The sequence below is a fragment of the Hetaerina americana genome, unplaced genomic scaffold (genome assembly GCF_022747635.1).
Source record: "Hetaerina americana unplaced genomic scaffold, ioHetAmer1.1.p SCAF_20, whole genome shotgun sequence".
Lineage (NCBI taxonomy): Eukaryota > Metazoa > Arthropoda > Insecta > Odonata > Calopterygidae > Hetaerina > Hetaerina americana.
Window position 1 is genome coordinate 2,970,897 of NW_027286764.1, and position 24,180 is coordinate 2,995,076.

At 39.9% G+C, this 24,180-nt stretch overlaps 1 protein-coding gene across 2 annotated transcripts in view; it reads right to left on the minus strand.

Annotated features, from left to right (window-relative positions):
• Positions 1-24,180, minus strand: part of gol (ring finger protein goliath) — a 281,319-nt gene that overhangs the window by 13,517 nt on the left and 243,622 nt on the right. For both annotated transcript variants that reach the window (XM_071586104.1, XM_071586103.1), the window contains 4 exons: positions 12,501-12,618; positions 11,901-11,972; positions 7,685-7,767; positions 2,530-2,626 (listed from right to left, as the gene is read on the minus strand). In XM_071586104.1, coding sequence (XP_071442205.1) covers positions 2,530-2,626; positions 7,685-7,767; positions 11,901-11,972; positions 12,501-12,618 — 370 coding nt within the window. The remainder of the gene's footprint in view (positions 1-2,529; positions 2,627-7,684; positions 7,768-11,900; positions 11,973-12,500; positions 12,619-24,180) is intronic.

Below are 24,180 nucleotides of genomic sequence, written 5' to 3' on the forward strand. Positions count from 1 at the left end.
CACCATTGTCTTTTTGGTTGTAAGTCCAAACCTTGGGATTCAATCTGGCACTCACTTTCCGCATGGCCAATTCTTTTATCATAATCTCTCACACGATAGCTTTTCAAATGATCAACATTTCTGTTACTATTCAACCACTCAAACCATTGGTCAGTGCTTCCAACATCCAGCACTTGGTCTGAATTTTTTTGATTTTGGCTCTTTAAGCTTTGTCCAGAGCTTGGTTCATCCTCACCATCTTATCTGCCCTCCTCAAATAGATAAAACCAGTGGCAAACTAGTTGCTCGCAAAAATACCCCTCCCCAAAGACCTATGAAACATTGGCTACATCTTGGTACCCAATTTCCCACGTTTAACGCAAAACTTAATCACATATCATTGCTTAATGGTATACTCCATCTCAAATCAAAACCGAGGTAAAAATGAGCACTTCATTTATAGCTGAATCTGTACTTTGACATAGTTCATAAGTAACGGATATGCAAGCTGAAACAAAATCAGGAAAAAATCCAACTCATTACTTTCAAGACAGATCTGTGCATAATTAAGCCAATATGTCACAGTTACTTTATGATCATCTATGAACACCTCTAGCCTAGAGTCTTGACATTTTGAATCTCTGGCTGTTGAAATTACAGCTGATCTATAAAATTAAAGTATAACAATTAGGTAGACCTATGGTAAAAACTGACCAGAGAAATAGTGAAAAGTAAAATATTACATTGTCATAGATGGTTTTCACACCAATTGATCAAATTTTATTTACATGCAAAAACCAGTGAATCAACTGCAGAAATGATCATTTCTGCTTGTTTTTCATTTCTTGCATATGGCCGATGACTTTAGGATTGGAACTAAAATTTGACTAAAGAATTATATTTTCTCATTCTGTTGGCATTTGACATACCTCAGTGGAAAAATTGAATTCAATATCTTTACAGGTGAACTGCTACAGTGTTTCAGCTTTGTGAACAGGGTGACAGGGAAAGGGACTGCCCCCCTCCCCCCATACCCTGATGTGTAAATTCAATGTGCCTAACCTATCAAGCCAATCTCCAGGTTGATAACTGTAGTTTTGGTGGTAGAGTAACTATGGCATTGCTTTCTTTCTTCTTCTCCTCTTCAATAGTTGGTCATCCAATGGCCATGTACCAATTTCAATTCCATTTCCTTTGCTCTTTTCTTTCCCTCTAATATTCTCTCAACATTTATAGCCAAGCCACTTTCTACTTTCCTCGGACCACTTTGGGCCTGCTTTTTGCCTCTCTCTCTCTCTCTCTTCCACCTTGGAAGGCCTCCAGTTGCAACACTCTACCTCTATCACTCTCCACCACTACTTCTTCGTCTATGCTGTTTCTATCCAACCTTTCTTTACTTCTTGGATCCAACTTGTTGAGGTCTTCCTCTCCCAAAGATATTTGAAGATGTTAGGTTATCTTACTGCCATTCTTGATAAATGTGCAAACAAATTTCAACCCTTTTTTATTGTTGCCATTTGTTTCCTATATTTTATATGTTTCAGCATAACTTCTTAATTTCCGCACTACTGTAGTTTTTTCCTAATGATACATCTTTCTAATGTTTCTGCATTGTTTCAATTATGGTTCAATTCGAGGTAATCTGGCTTCGTTACACTATCAAAATGCCTCATATTTTGCATGCTTAAATATGCACTTTCTGTTGTAAATGTCTTTAGCATACTTTATTCTTTTTAAACATTTTCCTGCACTTTTCCTCTCAAACAGTCTCAAGTTTTAACCCACTATACTAGGCCAACGCCCGTTATGAAAATGTTCGGACCATTTAATGCCCTTACCTACTGCTATAATGATATTAACATGGCTATTATTACCAGTGAATTCATGTTGTCAATACATTGCCATGCCTCCTCCATTAGACAACTTGAGAAAATGACGATTCTAATTTATAATTGTCAACATTGCAAACACTTGGCTCAAGATGCTTGAGCTAATGTTCAAAAGTGCATGGGTTTTCATCATCTCAGGCCATTTCTAATTGACTCAATTTATTTTTAGTGACTGAATACAAAAATGCATCACTTTTCAAATGTTTCTGGGCCTTAGCGCTCAAGTGTACTTTTACTCCCAACCTTTTTTGGAATTATTTTTCCTGGTTATGTGATCAAGAATGGAGAGCTGTTGCAATAACCTCGGGTAAAATTTTGGATCCTTTACAATTAATGTGTTCACTATCTTTACAATTTAAAACTATCATTCAATTACTTGTTTTGGTCCAGAATACAACCTTCACTCAGTTCTGACCTTTAAAAAACAATCCAACGCCATTAGATTGCATTTCATCTCCTGATTGAAATACTTCATCAATGTACATAGAATCTTGAGAGACTCAAGTTTTGAAATGCAATATTTCAGTAAAGTCACCACCCCAGAGTACTCTAGTTCACATAGGGTGTTAGTTGTCCATAAGGGAAGGATATTAATCAGGGCTAAAAATGTCGCATTTTACATGCTAATTTATAATTAATCAATCAGAGAAATTTGACTCACCATGAAACCATAATATTTCAAAATGTCCATTTTGCACATAGGGCATGTTCTGTGTTCCAAGAGCCAGGGATCTATACATGACTTATGATATTCATGTCTGAAAAAAATTGAACAAATATTTTAATAAAACTTAAAATAAACCATTTTTCCCCTAAAAATTAACATTTTTATCACATTAACCAATGTGATCCCACCCAATAGCTAATTTTAATGCAATTCAATTCATCCTTTCCGGACAACCATCTTAGATATGTATCAGCCAATTTGGAAGTGTGTGGAATTACAGAGTCAATTATTTCATTACATTTCAATATGTTATGCAAATTCCATAAAGTTACGCCTGAGACAATAAATTTTTTTTAAATCTAAATCTTTCGTTCCAAATTGTGTGTGGAATTACAAAGTCAATTATTTCATTACATTTCAATACGATTTAGATTTTATTTGGATGACCTAGTGAAGAGGAACTGGAAACTAAATAAACTACATCACAAAGTCAAATTCTTTATCTCAGTATGATGGCCACCCTTAAACAATCCTTTAAAATCTTCAAAGAGCCAGCTGGGAACCACAAGAAAGTAGTCCATGAAAATATGCTTGTTCCTCCTTCAATTCTATAAAATCTCCCTGGGAGTTCAAGTAGCGTAACCCCAAAGCATTTAAAGATAATGCTATTCCCAATGATTTTAATGTAAAGGGCACTTTCATCACAGACACCCTAGAAATTTCCAACAGTTTAAGTCGAAATTTCAATGAAGCTGCTTCTAAAACTCTTCCACAATTAACAACAAGATATCAACCCTCACTGTTCCTTTTTTTTATTTTTCCTACAGATCCTCATAGGGTAAATAAGGCATTTAGTCCTTTCCAAGAGGGTGTCCTCGGGGTCAGATGAGGTGTTTATACCTATTTTAGAGGCAGATAGAAGTTTTTATAGCATAGTGGACTTTCCGCAGACATAATTAATTAATCCTTTGATGAGGGATACGTCCTGGGCTGCATCAAGATAGCTCATCTTACTCACAGGCATGAAAATGGTCCCCTTTCCTCACACAAAGCACACAACTGCTGCCCAGGTTCATTTCCCTCAAGTTTTTCAAATACTTTAAAAAAATCTTCTAAAATCATCAAATGAATTTTCTAAAATCCCATCAACTATTCCGATTGGCCCAGCATGGATTCTAAAGACATAAATCAACCACCACTGCAGCATTTCTGCTTTCAAACCTTATCTACAAATAGACAGCAAATATATTACACCTCATACATTCTATGATCAAAGTAAAGTGTTTGATAGCATGAGCTGCCCTTTCCCAAACTAATCAGGCAGGGTATTAATGACCATGCCTTGTACTGGATTAAACCTTTTCTGAAAAACCAGCGGCACCAAATTATTTATGCACTCATTTTACGCAACAATAGGCACCCTATCAATCCCGTCCAAACCACCTTTAAGTCTAACAAGGTGTCCCTAAGGGTTCAATACTTAGACCATTAATTTTTCTGATATTTATGAATGACCTTTCAAATCCAATCTCGAATAGAAGCTTGCTTCTCTATGCGGATGACACCTCATGTTTCCTAAAATCAAAAGAAGGATTGGAACTCTATAATCTCTGCAAAAATTCTATTACTGACATGACTGAATGGTGCCACGCAAACACATTAGTCATAAACTACAACAAATCTCAATATCTACAGTTCCACAGTAAAAGAATTCCTCCCCCTTCTTGCCTGTTTTTCCAAATGATAGCCCTCTTACTTGATCCTACTCCACTAAGTTTCTTGGGCTACGTACATGTACATATTAACTAAGACATGGACTGGTCCTCTTATATAAAGGCAACTATGCCCAATTGATGAATTCTTTTGTGACAATCTTCATCGCATTTAAGAATTTATATTTGTATATTAAGTAATATTTATATAGATGACATTAAATATGATTGCACCATTTATCAAAATGAATTAAGTATTATTATCATACATAAAACTAAACCCTCAGCTTTTTCCCATGAATTACAATTTCCACCATACTAGCAATAGTGGCAAAATTCATTCCAATCACTGCTCTCCTTATCTGTAGGGCAGAAAGCCCCTCACCATACAGCTCCAATGATATACAATAGAATTCCTTTCATCATAAAATCTATCACATCACTACTGAGCTTCAAGAAAAAAGTAACACTATTTGCTAAGAAAAGCATACCACAGCATTCCTGAGTTTCTTGAAAACAGCCGTTAATGCTGAAAATTTTAAATGATAAATACAATATTATTATGCTTTGTCTATCTGCTATTATTGATGCTTATTTCCTCTCATCTACATGATTGTATATGTATAAATATATATGTTTATTCTGAACTATTTCTCAAATACTCTATTTCATTCAAAATGAACAGCAATTTTGACTTTTGGCCGTAACATGTTTGTGTCAGTAGGTATTTTTTTCTGAAGGCCCACCTGACCTCCTCAAAGGGTTAGTCAAAATTATGCAGACTTTTATAATTGCGCAAGCCAATATTCAGTGCCTCAGGAACAAAGTAAACCTGCTGGAAGTGGCTATAAACGAGTGTGAACCAGACATTTTGTGTGTTACTGAGCATTGGTTAAAATATGAAGAACTAATAGCTTTCTCACTCTCAAATTACTCTCTGGTGTCCTCATATCTGCGGTACTACTTATATATACGGAGGTGTGGCCATACTCGTGCATAGCACAATAAAGGTTACTATTGACTCATTTGACGTGCCTTTGAAGGAAGAGAAAACTTTGGGATGTGCAGTGTGTTGCCATGAAACTCCAGTGGCATAGCTCATTTCCATCTCTCAACCACCAACTGGGGATTTTCATGCATTTATTAAAAAACTGGACCAACTCTTTTGTTCCTTATATTTGCAACAATCGAATACTTGTGTTGAACGGTGACCTGAGCTGTAATCTCTTATTTGACTCCCCTCACAGATATGAATGACTGAAAATGTTCAAAACTTACGGCATGGAATGTTTTAATAATAATCCTTCCAGAGTCACTCCCACATCCGCCACCCTAATTGATTACGCTGTGACCAACCTTAACCAAGAAAAAGTAGTTCCAACTGTTAGTGACCTAGGTATAACAGACCATTGTAGAGTGAAAATAAGTATTGATACTAACCAACCAATGGAGAGACTAAATGATAAAACTTAACTAAGGCGGTCTCTTACTCATGGAAATATGCAGCATTTTCTGCTCCTTTTACAGTCCCAAAACTGAAACAACGTCTATGACCTTAAGTCAGTAGACGAAGGTTTCAATTACTTTTATTCAATTTTCAAACACAATTTTGAATTGTGTTTTCTAGTAACACATCATAAAATATTTCATAGAGCATAATGAAAGCCATGGCTAACTGACGAGATCCGTTAATACTCAACTAACCTAAAAAAACTTGCTATCTCCAGTAAAAGTTCAAACAATCATGAACAAAGGTTACTATGTAAGGAATTTCAAAAGTATTACCGTAAACTGATTTTACCTTGAAAAGAACTTATAATGATAATAAGTTACTTAATTCCAATAATAAGTCCAAAACTGCATGGTAAATACTTAATGATTGTGGAGGCAAGAAAAGTCCACACTTTGCTCTCCCAAAACTTTGTAACCCTGAAAATAACACTGCCATTAGCTATTCATCTTTAACTAATAAAGTTAACAAATGCTACGTATCAGCTCCTTGCCCAACTATTTATCCAGTCAATGTGCCTTTTGCAAATTCAACCTGCCAACCAATGACAACCTTCTAGACTTGTATGTAAATAAAAGTAAAATAGTATACTTTACACGCAATAAGAGCATGTCAGATGATCTGCTGGTAAAAATCAATGACCAATCAATTGAGCATGTGACAGAATGCAAATTTCTAGGTATTTCTCTATGTGCAAATATTTCTTGGGATACTCACGTAAAAGCCCTTCACCACAAGCTCAGTTCAACTTGCTACTTATTAAGACACCTGAATGAAACTACAAACAAAACTCTACCACTCAATTTATACTATGGGGAAATTTATTGAAATATAACCTACAGTGTAATATTATGGGGATCAGCTGCTATTTCTCAAACCATCTTTAAAATGCAAAAGAAAGCTCTTAGAATCATCAACAGGAAACCTCACAATGCTCCATAAAGGCCTATTTTCCATGAATTAAACTTGCTACCACTCCCATGCATCTACATTATGTTTTTAATTCTATATATAAAAAATAACATTAGCAACTATTCTCTTAACTCTGCCTATCATCATCATTACACCAGAGGAAGGAATGACATCCATTATGGGAATATAAGAACTAAGGCATTGAAATTAGGACCCAATGAAATGGGCATCAGATTATATAACAAACTACCCAAAAGTATCAAGGATACAAAGGGAACTGCTGCATTCAAGCATAAATTAAGAAGATATCTACAGCGCAATATGTTCTACTCGGATGACGAATATCTCAACAATATTCCCAACCAGTAAGTTCATACTTTTAGTTTCTAGCAATGGTCATGGTCTGATTCATGTTAATGATTAATGATTTTTCTGAATTTGAGATTGCATGTGCATGTTACAGCCAATGTCCATGGGTTTGAGGCCAAACATTTATGTAACTATGAGCATCATTTCTTTTATGTATCTTAACTGAGCGTGTGTCTTTGCTCCTTTTTGACGTGCCTTATATCATGTACATACACCACCCACCTGGTATTTTTGTATTGTGATCTCTGGGCAAATAAAAAGTAATAATAATAATAATAATTGCTTATTTACAAAATTATTGCAATTCACTTGGTTTACGGTTGATATCAACAAATGCAGAAAGCCTGAGCAAAATTAACCAAGTGCTACCAGATCGTTCACTAAGTCCATTGATGTGTCCATCTCAAGATTCAACAAGGTAGACATATTTACATGTATGTGAAAAACTTTCAGTCAATCAGTTAAATCACAAATATCAGCATCAATTTAACCAATTCAAGAGTTCTTGAGTCAAGCAGCGCAAGTGGATGAGGAGATAATACTTTTGCGTGAAATAGTCCAGATTAATCTCATACAACATAGCTCATGTTTTTCAATATTTCTGACTTAAGAAATAGACACACATTAGTAATAAATGAATACTCACTTGCAAGGTAAAATACGAATTACATCTGAAATTTTGTAAGGCTCAATGCACACTGCACAACACTCTCCTTCTCCTTGGATTTCCTGAAATACAAAAATGACAACATCAATCAAAAATATTTATTACTTAACATACTTAACATATTACATAACATTATTTATTGCATAAATATTTGACAGTACTGACATAATGGTAATAATTACTTGGCCACTGTCTTTTCAAAATATTTTTTATCCACTATTGCCATGTTTCCAGCTGGATTTCCCAAACAAATGGAAGAAGTTAATGCATGCAATTTTTTCCCTGTCACCAAATTAATTTTATAATTGTTTATGGGGTGAATATTTTGATTAGGTATGTCATTTGAGAGGGAGAGTATGTAATTGGGTGTTAGGAATATTCATACATCCTTATTTGTATCAACAGGGCAAGAGTAATTATGTTTGCTTTCTCATTTCTCTCAAGAATTAGTGCACATGCACCACCATTCCAAATGAAAACATGTCTACTTATTTCCATAACCAATCAATAATAATAATAATAATAATAATACATTTATTTGTCCGGAGATTTGTTGCATATTCATACATACACAAATATAGGACACGTCAAATATAATTTTCACAATTTCACAATAGAAGAGATACAATATATAAATATATATATATATATATATATATATATATATATATATATATATATATATATACATACCAATACACTAGTATAATTACATATCAATTGTTTAAGCCGGAATTGATGCATTGCGACAATTCAAGGTATTCATTTACAGAATAGAACATATTATTTTTTAAAAGGTTAAACAGCTTTTTCTTGAAAACAGGTACTTTTGTTTCATATTTGATTTCATGGGGAAGTTTATTGAATAACCTTAAGCCCATTGCTTTGGGCCCATGGGCAGTATTGTGTGTCCTGACAAATGGTTGGTGCAGGTCATTGCAGGTCCTTGTGTAGTGACTATGGTAATTGTGGTTGGACTTATAATGGGAAATATTACCCTTTGCATGTAAGATGACATTAAATATATATATGCAAGGTACTGGTAATAAACAAAGTCTTTTGAAGAGAGGTTTACATGGTGCATCGCAAGGAGCATTGCTCATAATGCGTATAATCCTCTTTTGGATTTTGAAGATTATGCCCGCATGGGGAGAGGAACCCCAGAAGAGGATACTGAAAGTAACACGAGAGTAAAATTCACCATAGTAAATGGATAGAAGGACCTCTAAATTTACAGAATACCTAATATTTCTAATAAGGAAGCATAGGGAGCTTAACTTGCTGCGTAATTTGAAAATATGTTCCTCCCAAGACATGTTTTTCTGTAGGATTACTCCCAGGAATTGGGTACTGGAATTTTGGGGAATGCTCACACCTTCTACATCTACTGAGATTGCAGATGAAACTTTCTTTTTATTCGAAAAATAAATCAGGCTGGACTTATTTAAATTGGGCTTTAGAAAGTTATGAAGACACCATGCATTGAAAAACTGAGCTACTTCGGCTGCTCTTTCTGTCAAGCTGTTTACTGAGGAGGCTGATACAATGATATTTGTATCATCAGCATACAGTATTGGGTCTATCCCCTTAATGAGCTTAAGATTGTCTGGGAGATCATTGATATACGAGGGTCATCCGGAAAGTAGTACCCGTTCGTGCCGCATGAAGTGCTGACGACGCGAGTAGTCGCTGGACGAGGTCAGATAGCTTCAGTGGCTTGTCTGCCTTCTCTGAGCCAAGTTGCGTGACGCTAGCATTGCCTGTGTTGTTTCTGTGATTGTTTACAATGTTTAAAAAAATTGAGAACGCCGCCAGTTGTGAAGTGAGGGCAGTGATTAAATTCCTCAATGCAAGAAACGTTCGCCCATGTGATATTCATCGCCAATTAAAGGAGGTGTATGGAGACAATGTAATGGACGAGTCGTCTGTTCGGCGGTGGTGTCGCAACTTCAACATGGGGAGGGGGAACACACACGACGATGAGCGTTCGGGGAGACCGTCTGTCATTACAGACCAACTGGTGAGCTCAGTTGACGAATTCGTGAGGAACGATCGGCGCGTCACAATTGATGACATCTGTGAGCATTTTCCCAATGTTTCTCGAACAATTGTTCATGAAATTGTTAAACACCATCTGCATTATGCAAAAATTTGTGCAAGATGGGTCCCTCGCGTATCTCAATGAGCTGGCGGCGAAGGACTATGCAGCAGGAATACAGAAACTTGTCACACGTTATGACAAATGCCTTAATTTGCTTGGAGATTATGTTGAGAAGTAGTTTAAAGTATCCTCTTTCAAATAAAATTTTTTATGTTTGTTAATATTTACTTTTGTGTCTTTATTTCACGAACGGGTACTACTTTCCGGATGACCCTCGTAGATTAAGAATAAAATAGGACCAAGTACAGAACCCTGGGGAACACCCAGTGTTACTTCTCTACCAGGGGAAACAAATTTGGAGCCATTACTTGAGAGCTCAACATACTGATGCCGTTCACTTAGATAAGATTCAATCCATTTGTAGGGCGTGCCTCTTATACCATAGCATTTCAGTTTATATAGGAGTAACTGATGATTGACGAAGTCAAAAGCTTTACTGAAATCGAAAAATAATCCTAGAGTTTCAGTTCTATTATCCAATCCTGAAAGTATTTGATTCACCATGTGATATGTGGCTGTTGTAGTGGACCTTGTTTTCCTAAATCCATGTTGAGATGTGGATAATAGCTTATATGTCTCAAGATATGATACAAGACGTTGATAAAAAACTATTTCAAATATTTTCCCCAGCTGGTTCAACAGGGATATTGGTCTATAAGAATTCATTGCCATTTTGCAACCTTTCCCTTTGTATATTGGCACAATTTTTGCTGATTTAAGAGGGCTCGGGAAAATTCCAGTTTTTAAGGATTCATTAATTAAGAACAGCAGCTGATCCTTAATAGCATTAAACGACCTTTTTATGACTATCCCTGGGATGTCATCTAATCCAGGACTAAATTTGTTAGGTAATTTATTGATTATGTTGGTCAGTTCCATGGCTGAACATGGGAATATATATAATGAATTGCATGAGTTAGGAATATGAGAATAATTTGCTGGATTGACTGAAACTGTGGGATTTTGATGGGAGAGGTAGAAATCATTCAGGATGGAGGCCATTTTAGAGTAATCTGATATAGCATTACCAGCGGAGTCCTGCAGTTGAAGATCTTGTACATGATGTCGACCCTTTGATTCGTTAATAATTTTCCAAATCTCTCTAGATTTATTGTCTGCATTGGTAAGTCTAAGGTTGTTGAAAGATTTTTTGGCATAAACCTGTTGTATACACATATATTGGTTTGATTCCCTGCCATGCCTCAGGGCACTCTCAGCTTCAACTTGTTGAGATAGTAAGAGATCTTCCTGAGAAACCAATGCAACATTTTCAGAGTGTAAAAATCATTCGCCTTGACTGGGATTCGAACCCAGATCCCTCAATATCCGGTCGAGTGCTTTAGCCACTTAAGCTATCGAGGCGTCCTCTTAAACTCTGAAATTTTGGGGCTTTTAAAGGAACAAGATGTTATAACGAAATACCGCACATACAATGTCACAGGCATTCATATTCATGCGCAACGTGCCACAGTCCACGAGGTCAAAGCCAACTTTTAAACACTAATGCTGTTTATACCTCGACAAATTCCAAAGAAACTGCGGGAGATGCTGCAACAGTAACTTTTAACAGAGTCATCCGCTAATGTACATTTCAATGCAACAATTTCAGAGTGTAAAAATCATTCGCCTTGACTGGGATTTGAACCCAGATCCATATGACACAAAGAAAGTAACTGCCCCCCTGCACTGATGTTTGAATTTCACATGCCATTTGGCTAAGTGGTAGTGGTAACCTTCACATTGATTACTTTGGTTGGTTTTGAATTTAAAATTAATCAGCTCTGTCTATTTAGACTACATTTATTTTTGGTGGATTCATGAAGGTTGTGGATTATTTCACTGTGTGTTTCCTTTTCCATTTAGGACAATTGTAATGCCATTTAGCAATACATTCTCAACTAAAATAATGAATGAGCCAACCATAAGTAAATCATTAAAAAATTTGCTTTAATTTCATTGAATTTTACACTCGAAGGCATTCATTGGTGATTGCATCATTTGGTGATTAACTTATTTAAATTAATTGGTGCTCACCCTATCTTCAGATTTGATGTGTTTCGTAGGAATCTTGGAAAGGGCCTTTTTGGCAGCATTGCACAGCCTCCTCTGAAAGCAACAGAACATTAAAATTATAGATAAAATAATATTAAATTAGGCTCACTAGAGATGTCAATCCCCCTGGTTTAAAACAGTTCAATTCAAAACACAAAGTGGTTTTCTGTGAAAGGTGAACTACTTTTTATAGCCTTGGTCAATCTTTCCAAACTCACTATTTAAAAGAGTCACCCAGGGCATTCATGGTGAGAAAATGAAAATGACTTAACTGCCCATGGTTTTTCTGTTTTCTTGTCACACTGGGAGAGACATCTACCTGATGATTAACCGCTTATTGCTATGGAGAAACATTATTATACTTTTCTAATGCATGTGGTAACTGGGCTTGGTACATCATTAGGTATGTAGGTAATATTACAAACCAGGCCAATCTTTAGAACAAGTTTCTCAGAGAGAGATGCAAGTCAGACCTTTACATTCCAATGGTCTTGCTCTGCTTTACCATTTGAACTCATAAATTAAGTTTTAATTCTATGACTTAAATTACATTTTAAGTAATTAAAGAACGCTCACACTTACTGCGAGTCTATCCTTGGCATGAATGTACCTAAACCTTTGGATGTAGTAGAATACGAGCCACGCCAATGAGATGATCATCAGGACAATGAAGGAAATGGATACAAACAGAACAGATGTCCTACAGGAAGGAAAACAAATCATTGATGACTGTGCACATGATATTAGAGTACAAAATGTGTGCTGTGCCAATAAAAGCATTCAAATGTTACATGAGGGAGTGAAGCATTTTAATGACTTTTACATTAGCAAAGCTTTGAACCTGGAGTAGAAAACAACTCTTGAAACTTTGTTTTCAAGGGTGAAATGAGAATAGCATTGACGGAGAGTTAATTCCCCAAGAGTTACACTATGACTTTCAAGGTAATAAAAACAAATCAATCAAGCTTTGATGAAAATGGGAGCATTAGCACAAAAAAATAAATTACTAACACAGATGCTACTTTTAATAAGGAAGTACATGCATGTCAAATTAAGTTAATATCATTACACATTAGGCTTAATTTGATATATGCATGAACATATGTTTGTGCAAAGGTATTATAAAACTACAAGTCATCTCATTACAGTGAAAAAATAACATTAAATGACTCTTTGAAAGACTGTGAATGCAACTTCTACAGATACCCTTCACTATTATAGAACTTTGCTTGAAAATTCAATGAACAAGTTATTTATCCTAACAGCATTTGGGAAGAATTGACTACAAATAACATTAGGGCAGCCAAAAGTTATTTCAAATAGCCAGAAATACACTTTTTGGGTTAAATGTGAGGTACAGTACTAAAATATTCTACAACTACACATGAATTTTAACAGGATTAAGCCACCATAATTTAATCTATAGTGGAGCACATTAAGTTGTCCAGCTTCCAAAAAAGTTTGCAAAGTTTACATACATGCTACAGCTATAAGGAAGCTGGATTTTAATGTGATCCAAGAAGGCTACCTGAGTGTCTCTTATAGAAGAAAAAGCATATGCTGCTGACTCATCAACTTGGGATGCTAAAAATATATATTCTTCTCATCTTCTCCACCAAAAAAATGTTAGGTTAGCTGTAAATTGGCCAAAGGTCATCTTAAATGGGGGTCATTCATGGAGTGGGATATTTTTTTTAAGATGCTGCCACGCAATGTGGAGTTAAACTTTCCGCACCTCTTAAATACCATATGCATAGATATGGATGTATAACAGACTCATTTGGACCCTTTTCCATGAGGTCCAGGACCATATTTCCATGAGACATGTTGTGTATTTCCAGAAGCTTGAATGAGGCTTGTATCACTTGTATTTATTCAACTTCTGGAAATTCAAAATTAACTCTTTTAATTCCAATGTATGATCTCTATACAATCCAAAATCAAATGGCTCCATACCATATGTGTTACTTAATTACATGTTGGAATATTCTACAGTATTTTGAGTCTCATCCCACCTAGTTCAGTGCCTGTGGGCTGGTCCACATCAGCCATACCTATGACTATACACATACCTCCTAGTTATGGCTTGGCTAATCAATATTTATATTTGCATGACTTTGATATTGCCTAAATGCCCCTCCTTTGATCCAGTCACCAAAGACATTCATTGGGAAAGGGTAATGGGTGCAACAGACTAAACCATTAAATGCATACATTAGACTAAATTGAAACAAAAGTTGACATAAAACAGCATTCATTAGCATACATATTGACTAACAGTGGCACAGACATAGTTTTGATCTTGACAGGGTAAAACGCCTTTCATAGTTGCCTACATACAGGGACAAAAAATGTAATATTGGCCACGTTATCATGCTTTTTCCCACCTTAAGCCATTTTATCTATGGCATTCCTTTTAAAACATCAAACAATTAACAATTTTGTACAGCTCTACAGGACCATTCATGTACAGGACATTATTTTGTACAGGACCATTCATATCCCATTATCTTTGTTTTTTTGCAAAACCATTCATTCCATCTTAGGCCTTCCTCTTTTCTTTTGTGCTTCTAATTGCCGCCAATCAGATTTGCACACCAAACTCTATGTCTCATTAGATGTTCTATTAGCCTGCATCCAGAGCATCTTCAACATACCTGTAGGCACCAGCTCATTGAACTATTCTAATTTTCTCTTTGTCGTTTCCAAGGATTGGTGAAAGCATTTACCATTATTTTTCCCATCGTCCTCTCATATCGATGCAGCTCTTCCATGGAGTATAGATACAATGTGTGTGGTGATCCATCATGAACAATCTCCTTGTTGTTCTTTTCACTGATCTACAGGCTTCAGTGGACCATTGCAATTGAGAAGCTTCAATGTCGCGACCTTTTTTCCACAGTAAATTTCTTTTAGGTGATATTTATATGATCAACTAGTAAAGTGGCATTTAATGCGGCCGGATTACCGCCTACCTTACCTTATTTGGTTTCTTGGTCTGAAAATGAATACTAGTTTATATTTTCTCTTCCAACAAGCAATCGTATTTTACTCTCTTCTCTACCTTCTGCTTTTAGAAAGCTCAGCGTTGGCTGACATTTATGTTGTATCCCACGAACGCAAAAATGTTCATATCCCCAAAACTTCCTAGTGACTGATAAAACTGCGACCCTGATTACACCGACTGGCGCGGCGCTGAGACTCCGACCCCTTGTCTCGAAATCACAGTAGGTGGAGTTCCATAGTCCGGCAGTAAAAAACTACGCGGAGGGCCCCAGTTCGCAATACCTCTCCCCTTCAGAATTGGTGGGAGTGAACTTCCATGTGCGCCGTGGGGACGATTTTCGAAGACGGCTCGCCTCGGCGGGAGGCCTCATTAGTTCGATCGCCCACCGCAAGGAGGCGATACACACGACTACCGAACCAAAGCAACCTCCCGACATCTAAAGTCGACGTAATCGAATGAAGGGAAAAACAATCGAGTATTATCCCGGGAACAAGATAATTTCTGGCGCGGTGTGTTCGAAAACGTATAAAATCGCATTATAGAAAACCTTCCCGAGACCAGGTACATGAATGCCATCCAAGTGTCTACGCTCATTTTCCTGAGAAGTGAGTAAACAACACCATGACATGACATCCCCCCCCCAACGTGAAAATTTATATTTCGCTTCAACCGCAAAATAACGTGTCAGAGGATCCGAGCGAAAGTCACGTGAAGTACACCGTAGTCAAGGGTGGTGGGGGCAGTCACGTGTAACGGTAGCCTACTCCATTGTTTACGAAACCACATTATGATTTTGATTTACCGCCATCGTATACGATGGAAACACATTTGTCTATAAATAAAGTAGCGTAAAAGAAAAGTTGGACAAAATATCTCATGTTCAGTTTCTTCTTAGATGCCTCCTTATTGTCTCCGTACATCCCTTGAAGTCGCCCAATTATCCAAAATGGTAAGATTGTTCGTTTCATACCAAGGACGTGGCGGTGCACTTTTGGTACTACCTTTCTCCCCTTCTGGCCTTACTGCGGTCAACCACAATCATATTACTCCATTTGAAAGATATGATAAATAATGAAGTGTGTGCTCAGTATTTTATAAGTACCTGCAACAAGAAATAATCTCAAAATATGTTTTGAAATACGATAAGTTAGCTGAAATTTAAATCGGGAATTTAAAGGAGCCATCATATCGCTAATGGCGGGCATAGCGTCGACACACGATATGAGAACAATTTCGAAAATAAATCATCCAAATTCCGGAAGTTGACGATATAGAAATAATGTTTTCATAATATTTTCTAAAAGACGTAGTGAGCGATGTGCAGACACCCGGGTTCGATTCCTGAAGACGCCTCTTGGCACCCTCGGCTTCATCCAAGCTGAGTAATATTCCGGGTATAAGTTCTTCTTCGGAGAGTACAGGCAACCCATGGAATAAGGAACTGGCCCCCCTTTTCAACCTGTTTACGCGTGAATTTCACACGCCGTCGGGATTAGTACCAGGTGAATCTCACATTTCAAACTGACTTTCAGGTTAACTATTTTTATGATGATATTTTTATGATAACTGCACCGTAGTATAAGAATTGCTAAGTCAGTTTGAGAAAAAAGTACCACGGCAAGAAATGCTCCGCGGCCATGAACAACGGCGACACACGATGACGACATCCGCGATCCGCAATAGATCGTCATTTTTTCGGAGCAGGGTCATCTCGCTTGGCGAGCACTGGGTGCGCCCTAATCGTTCCGTTGTCCTCACGACTGCACGAAACTATTTTCTGCGCCGACGGGAATTTTCTGCCTTGCAACACTGATGTTCGCGGGTTAAAATTGGAAGTGAAGTTTTGGCTCAGCTGGTGCGTCGGGAATGTGAGGACGGCAAGTGGTTTAGACCCGTCCTCGAGAGATGGCAGGTCGGTTCACAGAAGCGTTAGCACTATCTCTCTAAGTGTCGTAACACGACGCATAGGCGTGTGAATGACATTTCGCGTATTTTGCCCAAAACATGCGGTTATAATCTCGCATTAGCCAGTTAAGGGCAAAAAGTGTTGTCCTAGTGCCATGATCGCAATTTAAGGTATGCTGCACGTCAATAAAACTCCTACACCTGAGTTGGTTTTTTGCACGCATCTTCCGCCCTGGACAACTACAACTATGGACTACTACAACCTTTAACGTGGCGGAAGGGCTTGAGCGGTCCGATGACCCCTAGAGCTGTGCTGGCGGGAGTAATAATAATTGCTCCTGGTAGGGTCACCCATATCAGCAGATAGGTCGAAGGTTAGGAGCCAGGCGAAAGGTAGTCCACGCAGCGCCTGTTCCTCAGCGAGGCGGCTGCAAAGACGTCTGTCCCCAGCGGGGCGGCCATTGAGCGATGGTGTCACGTTAGAAACACTATTGAGGAAGGCAACGGGAAACCGCCTCCATTATCATTTCAAAGAATATAATACTGAACAGAATTAAGAATATGAGTCCTGGCAACTACGGGGCTCGGCCCAATCCGCCGTGTATCGTGCCCGGCAGTGGAGGGCAGGGACAGGATAGGGATGTTGGAAGGGATGAAGGGAAGAAGGAAGTACACAGAGATGAAGAAGGTCCAGTTGTAGAATAGGATATTGGGTGGCGTTTTGTTAGGAATCACCAAATATTCATTTGGTCGTTGTGTCCATGCAAAACCTTCCTTAACCGGTAGTTTACCAATGATAATAATTATCTATCGTACCTAATGTGGCTCACTAGGGCACGAACGGGCATGCTTATTCACTTCCCTCATCCATCCAGCCCCAGGGAAGGAAGGCCCTTTCTTCCGGCCTGTGGGCCTAATAGTTTTGAACTGACATGAAATTTATACCGACCACAGTTTAAATAGTACGCAGAATGAGCTATATCTGGTAAAAATATTGAGCTTATTTAGAAAAGCAGGAGGGATTTCAATTTACCCAGGAATACTTTTATATTCCCAAACACATTCGATATGAATCTAAAACTGCAATCATTCACTTTCTCCACAAGATTCTCATGCCTGTCATCCATAATCAACGAAGGCTGTTGGAAATGCCGCTTTCGCCGTTGTCTTAGGCCCAAAATCTTTCGCGCTCTCTTAATTCCGGTCTCTTGGGGCGATAGAGAGACGGGATAATTGAATACCTTGTGGCAACTTCAGCAGTGAGTCGTGGATTGACGCTCATTCGAGTCCCGCTTACAAGTTCGGCGTCTAGTCTGACGGGGAGAGGGTGCTCCCGTTAGTCGGGCGCGGGCACACTTTCTCGCTCGCTTCCCTATTTTCCAAGTTTTGAAAACAAATTATTGTCCAAGCACTTGGCACAAACTCTGATTCCCCAGATTATTTGCTTCCTATTCCCTCGTTATATTCAGAAATATCGGGTACAATAAGGTGAGGAAAAAGTGGCCGAACACTAAATGATAATAGGGGAGCACAATGTAATTTGACTACGAACACAAGGGGTGTTTGAGCAATGGAAGAATTATTAGAAGTATTCCTCACCGCGGGGTAATGTATTACATGGCCAGTCGTAGAGTCAAAATACTTAATATCCAGTACTTGGACGACCCAACGAGAAGAATGGTGATTCGACGACGCAGGGCAAGAGTGAAGCCGAAGACGGAATGGCGTCGCGTGCGAAACAGCGGTTATCTGGGGCTGCTGACACCACCAAAGAATACCAAAAACACAAATGGCCAAAGGAAACCTCACTCTTTGAGCGCCCACGGTGCTGCTACACGCGCGACACTTTTGTCAATTGTTATTTATTGATTTTTTTCGATGAAATGATTACCACCGAGGGGTTCTCCTCTCACCGCCAACGGGCAATGCATAATTCACGATCCTCATCTTGACTTCCCTCCCACCTTTCCCAATGACTCACGAATAAAAATACAACCGCCGACATTGAGCCGTTCTCATCCGAGCAATCAGCAGGTGTTGGATCAGAATGTCGTCTCTCAGTCAGGGAATATTAGGCGCTCTCTGCCTCTTCCCATTTCACTAATGACGACTCTAACGGCTGTGAGTGCTAAGAAGCAAACTGAATTTATTTGCCACAGAGGCAGCAAGCAGTGGAAGGATTCTGCTTCGACGAGCAAATCCCCTCTGCTGCCTTTAGCGGCCACTTCTCGAATGACGGCTTGAAGAGCTCACACAAGCGATTTGGCTCGTCTGTTGTGCTTGCTCGAGAAATCATCTCCCTTCAGACCTGACTCTAGGTTCTATGACGGTCTATATGTATAGTTGATATAATTGTGAGCATAAATAATTGATTGATTTTCAGCAGAGTTGCTCATGAAGATGCTGCTCTATATAAGGACCGTGGATGACCAATTCAATAATTTTTTATTCCAATCAAAGAAACAAATTCTCGTGTTGAAAGTGCAAGATAAGTAACGGTGTTATTTATGCTACGTCCCTACGTCTCGTATAAAGTGTCCCACTGCCACCCCCCTCCCCCCACCGAGTTCATTTTCAAAACTGTTCTTACTCTCTTTTCGTTTAAAGTAATAACTTTTAAGGTCAGAAATGCAAAATGGGTGACGAAGACGAGCTGTCGCAAGAGGAACACGAAAATAAAAGTGGGCGAAATCCGAAGAATACATGCATCGCGCACGCCACGTCACTTGTCTCCGCCTCTTCCCTATTTGCGTGCGCTCGGGGCGCCCAGGGAGTGAGTTGCTCTTCGCAGGGAGGGGACTGCGCTAAGCATAATACATTCATTACGGTAGCTGGAAAAATCTCGCCCTTCCTGCTTCAATGGCCTTAGCTTCCTTTGATTTGCAGTGGGGAGGGGGATGGGGTTGTGTGAATGGCGAGGAGTGGCTCACTGCTCGCGACAGAAGAAGGAGAAACGGCGAGCGGAACGGAGCACCATTTGAGGGGGCGGCGAACGAATAAAAGTGGAGGCACCCCCCGCCAGTCACCCCTTCGCCGCCCGAGTCGCGGTATTCTGATTGTCAGAAAATGTCTTCCATCCACCTGCTGCCGCTGACTCGATTCAAGATTATATAGGCACATATACGTTACAGCTGGGCTGTACGACTCTCCGATACGTCAAGTGAGTATCGATATTAACTTTGGCGTCGAGGTTTGAAATTGCTGTGGTCGTTGACGTTGGCACCGGCAGATCTTCCGCTACGAAAGAATTCCCAGGAGCGAGAAGGAAACAAAAGGATCCGCCTGCTTCGGGCTCACATAAGCCCAGCATTTATGCACCGCGGTCAAGGATCGAGGGATTCCACGGGCGTCGATAACAGCGCCTAATATCTGCCAAACGTCGAAAAAGTAAACCCTACAAGATTTGCATTAAACTAAGCGTCGGGGAAATTTTCGGAAAAATAGATTTTTTTCAGATACTACTAAAATCCCTCAAAATTATTCAAAGAACATCCCATGAGCGTCGACACACTTTTGCCAGAGCGGCTTTTCCTCGACTCGAGGGGTTCCCTGGTAGGTAGGCGGATTCTGGAAGGTCCTCAAGGGTATGCGTACAAGCTTCTTCGACGGCACTTAGGGCGCCATGGTGGCGTACTTTGAGGGAGGGTTTCACTTTTGGGAATAGTAAATGGTCCGTTGGTGCCGATTCGGGACACTAAGGGGGTTGGGGAATCGTCGCGATGTCGTTGCAGAAGGTCTTCACAAGTAGACACTCGACTCTGCTCTTGGTCGTCCGTCCTTAAGACCTTCGGGAGGACGAGTTTGGCGCTGATCTTTCGCATCGCCACATTTTCAGTGATAATAATGGCGTACACTGTCATCTCATGAATGGCGATATACGATCTGTAATCATGCGCACACTTATAACCGACGGTTTGAATTCAGCACTTCACGCGCACGTTGCACGTTGCCGCCGGTTCTTGACGTCTACAGCCGTCAAGCGCGAGGGGCTCGTCCTCCTCACTCTCTCGGCCATCTTTGAAGACTTGTGCCACTGCAACACTGCATTTCATGACATGCTGCCATCCTTGAACACTTAACAGGTATCATGCCCAATGTCCCCGTCCTCGATTTCCCCAATCCAACACAAAATTTGATTGCGTGCCGATGATCAATCGTTCGCTGCATTTTGCGCTTGCACCGAGTCACCCTACAGGGTCCACCAAAAACACGATCCAGCCTGAACGAACGCTCGCAGGCGATTGGCGCTTGGAGCGTTTTTCAGCCCCACCCCCAACACCGAGCCCGCGCGCTGTGACGTGCAGTCACGCCAGGAAAAAATTGTTCCCGATACGTTTCATACAAAACTCGTACAAAAAGTATGGTAAGAAATTCAAGGTTTTGAAGTGTACTTCTCCCTCCGACCGATCTCAGCCTTTGGGAACCATTTCGGGATGAGAACCTACACGTTCAGATTTCGAAGTCGTTTGAAGTTAACTTCTTCCGTGATGGATTCAACAGGTCGATTTGACGGACGAGAAGACAGACAGAGGGATCTAACAGCGCCGCTGGACACAAGATGACACTGGATGTCTACATCAAAATTTTGAAGTCGAAATATATGGATATCAACGTGGACACTGGTGTCAACCTCGACATTGTCGACATTAATTATCGATAATGGATCAGAATAAGGTTGTCCGACCGCACTAGGGGGAAAAGTATTTTGGGTCAAAATTAGTCTGGTGTGTAATCACCCCCTGCCACACTCTGACCAGCCAGGCTTGCAAGGCACAAAAAAAACAAACAAATAGACATTCGCAACACCGACGTGACCGACTAATAGTTCAGACCAAGGAAGGAAACGGCAAAGTTCTTGAATTATTTTGTACTTGTGTTCGGATGAAATTAATAATACGCTTATCTCCTTTGATTTCATCAGATTACAAACAGGCGGAGAAAATAATTGACCGAGAAGTTTTTGTTTTTCTTATCGGACCCGGTATTGTCTCTTCCAAAGACTGCAAGTAGCAGCCACGTGAAGGCATATGTCACACGTGGGGACGACTGGCATTAAGGCCACGGCTGTGACTGCAGGGTCAGACCGGAATCACCGAGGGGGGAGTACTCTAGGGGCTACGGTTCGTCCAGTCCGCAACGGTCTTTTCCAATTGCGTGGGCGCAGAGACCGAGGGTGAATCATCCGTCATCCATTGGCAGAGCGCGCGACCGTCCCATTAGAAAGCGCGCGTTTCCCTAAAAGCGCCAATTTTATTTTTCTCGGACTTCATCAAAAGGTGCATATTGACATAGCCATTAAAGGTTATTAGGCAAATAAAAGTTAGTAGGCCAACAAATGTCATTTTCTTGGCGTATGCATGCATCCGATACAAGGTTTACTTAACAGCCACCGAGCCTCGTATCATCGCTCGACGTTGCATATTTGGCAAGATAGATTTACGGATTATTTATTTAGTAATTTATCGTTGCAATTAGACAATAGTCCTGGTGGCAACGGTCAAGTTTGATCAATGACCACTCTTACAATGAACATACACATACACATACACGCACAAGAAGAACAGATAGGAGACAAAATATTCTTACATACAATGACACTTCCACATCACATACAAACAAACTTCCACATTACATAAAAAATGCCGTCCACATCACATACAAGCAATATTTTAATAAGTACAATAGTATCAATGAAGTTTATCACCCAGTGGCTGCTTTACACTTATTCTTAAAACTCCTAAAGTTGGATGAAAAGGGCTCAAACAAACCTCCAGGAAGCTGGTTCCAATCAACAATAGTTCAATTTAAAAAAAGAGTATTTTTTATTATTTGTTTTTTGCGTTCTTATTTTTATTTTAAAACTGATTATTAGAGGAAATTGACCAATGCTTTCTTAAGATAAGTCAAAAAATTCGCAATGATAGGAGTGCATTTGCAGTCCTCACGTGCCAATGCGTTCCATTCGCTCTGCGATAGGAATTTCTTTCTAAATAGGTGAGTGAGTGAATGGATAACTAAACAGAGGGCCTCGGTAGGTGGGCCACCTCCCAGGGGTTGAGCATATCATTTTCAAATCCCTTCTGGACCCCGACTACCACTCAAAGCGGGGGGAGTTTCCCCACCTCTGACAATCTCCATGGCAATTACTCGCTCGGGAATTCTTCCCTCAGAGAGACAATTCTCAAACCATTCACTCAAAGAAAAGAAACGCTAAGTCATTTCAATTTTGATTCGAAGATGAAAGACAACCACGAGTGATGCGGACCAAGAAGTCATTGACCCACGTTTTATATTTAAGACACGAGGCCGAAAATGCCTCGATTCAACCTTGCCGGGCATTAACCGATCCTTTGGTGGAACGGCAAGTCGGTCGAACGCGCTCTCTCGACGACGTGCCTTCCATCAACGCCCGTGGAGCGAACGAGGCTTCCTCGGGCCAAGGACCTGCCCGCACATTTCAATGCACGCGGGCCTCTGGGCTCCTCTAAACACCCTCCTCGGCTTCCTTCACATTTCCACTTCAGGATAGAACTACTGGGCTCATCCAGCGCTAATCAGGAGACTTCTCTGCTCGTTTGTTTATGTGAAGAGGCACCTGATATCCTCAGAGATGAGCCAAGCGAGCCATCATGCCATGGTAGCATCGGCGTGGGTATGACACTCGGTGGATGAGAGGCATGCCCTGCATTGGGAACGGGGTGCCGGAGGCGAATACTGGATATCAGATGGGAAAATATAAAATAAGAAATGGCCAGAAGAGTGGAGGAGGGAAAGCCAATGCGGAGCATGATAGTGAAAAGAAGAACCAGACGGATTGTGCATAGACAGAATGGATTTGTCGCGGGAACATATGTAACAGAACAGAAAGGATAAGGAAGGGACACGGGGGGACAAAACGGACTGGGTAGCAGAGATGGGTGTGTGCGTGAGATAAAATGGCTGACAGGATGTTGAAGAGAATTAGACTTGAATGCACGCGTATGTAGGAAAGAATGGAGGAAAAGAAGTCGACCAATCTTTCGACGGAATACTGGACGTAAAGTAATAGTGGATGCTGACACGGGTAGTTCAGGGGCATCGCTACGATGCGAGTATTTAAACGAAAGAAGTAACTTGGTAATTCGACACGAAATTAATTAAAATGCGACCTAAGTGTCGACGTCGCACGCCATCATCATGTTGTGCAAATGCCACAAAGTTCCGCCGGAGACAACGAAGTTCATTACTACGCAACCTTATTTGGTGCGTCATCTGTTAGCGTTGGGTGAACGCCCCGCCTTCGACGTGCATTTATCACTCTCATCTGATATCGAAGGCTTTTTGGTAATATAGGAGGGATATTGGATACCG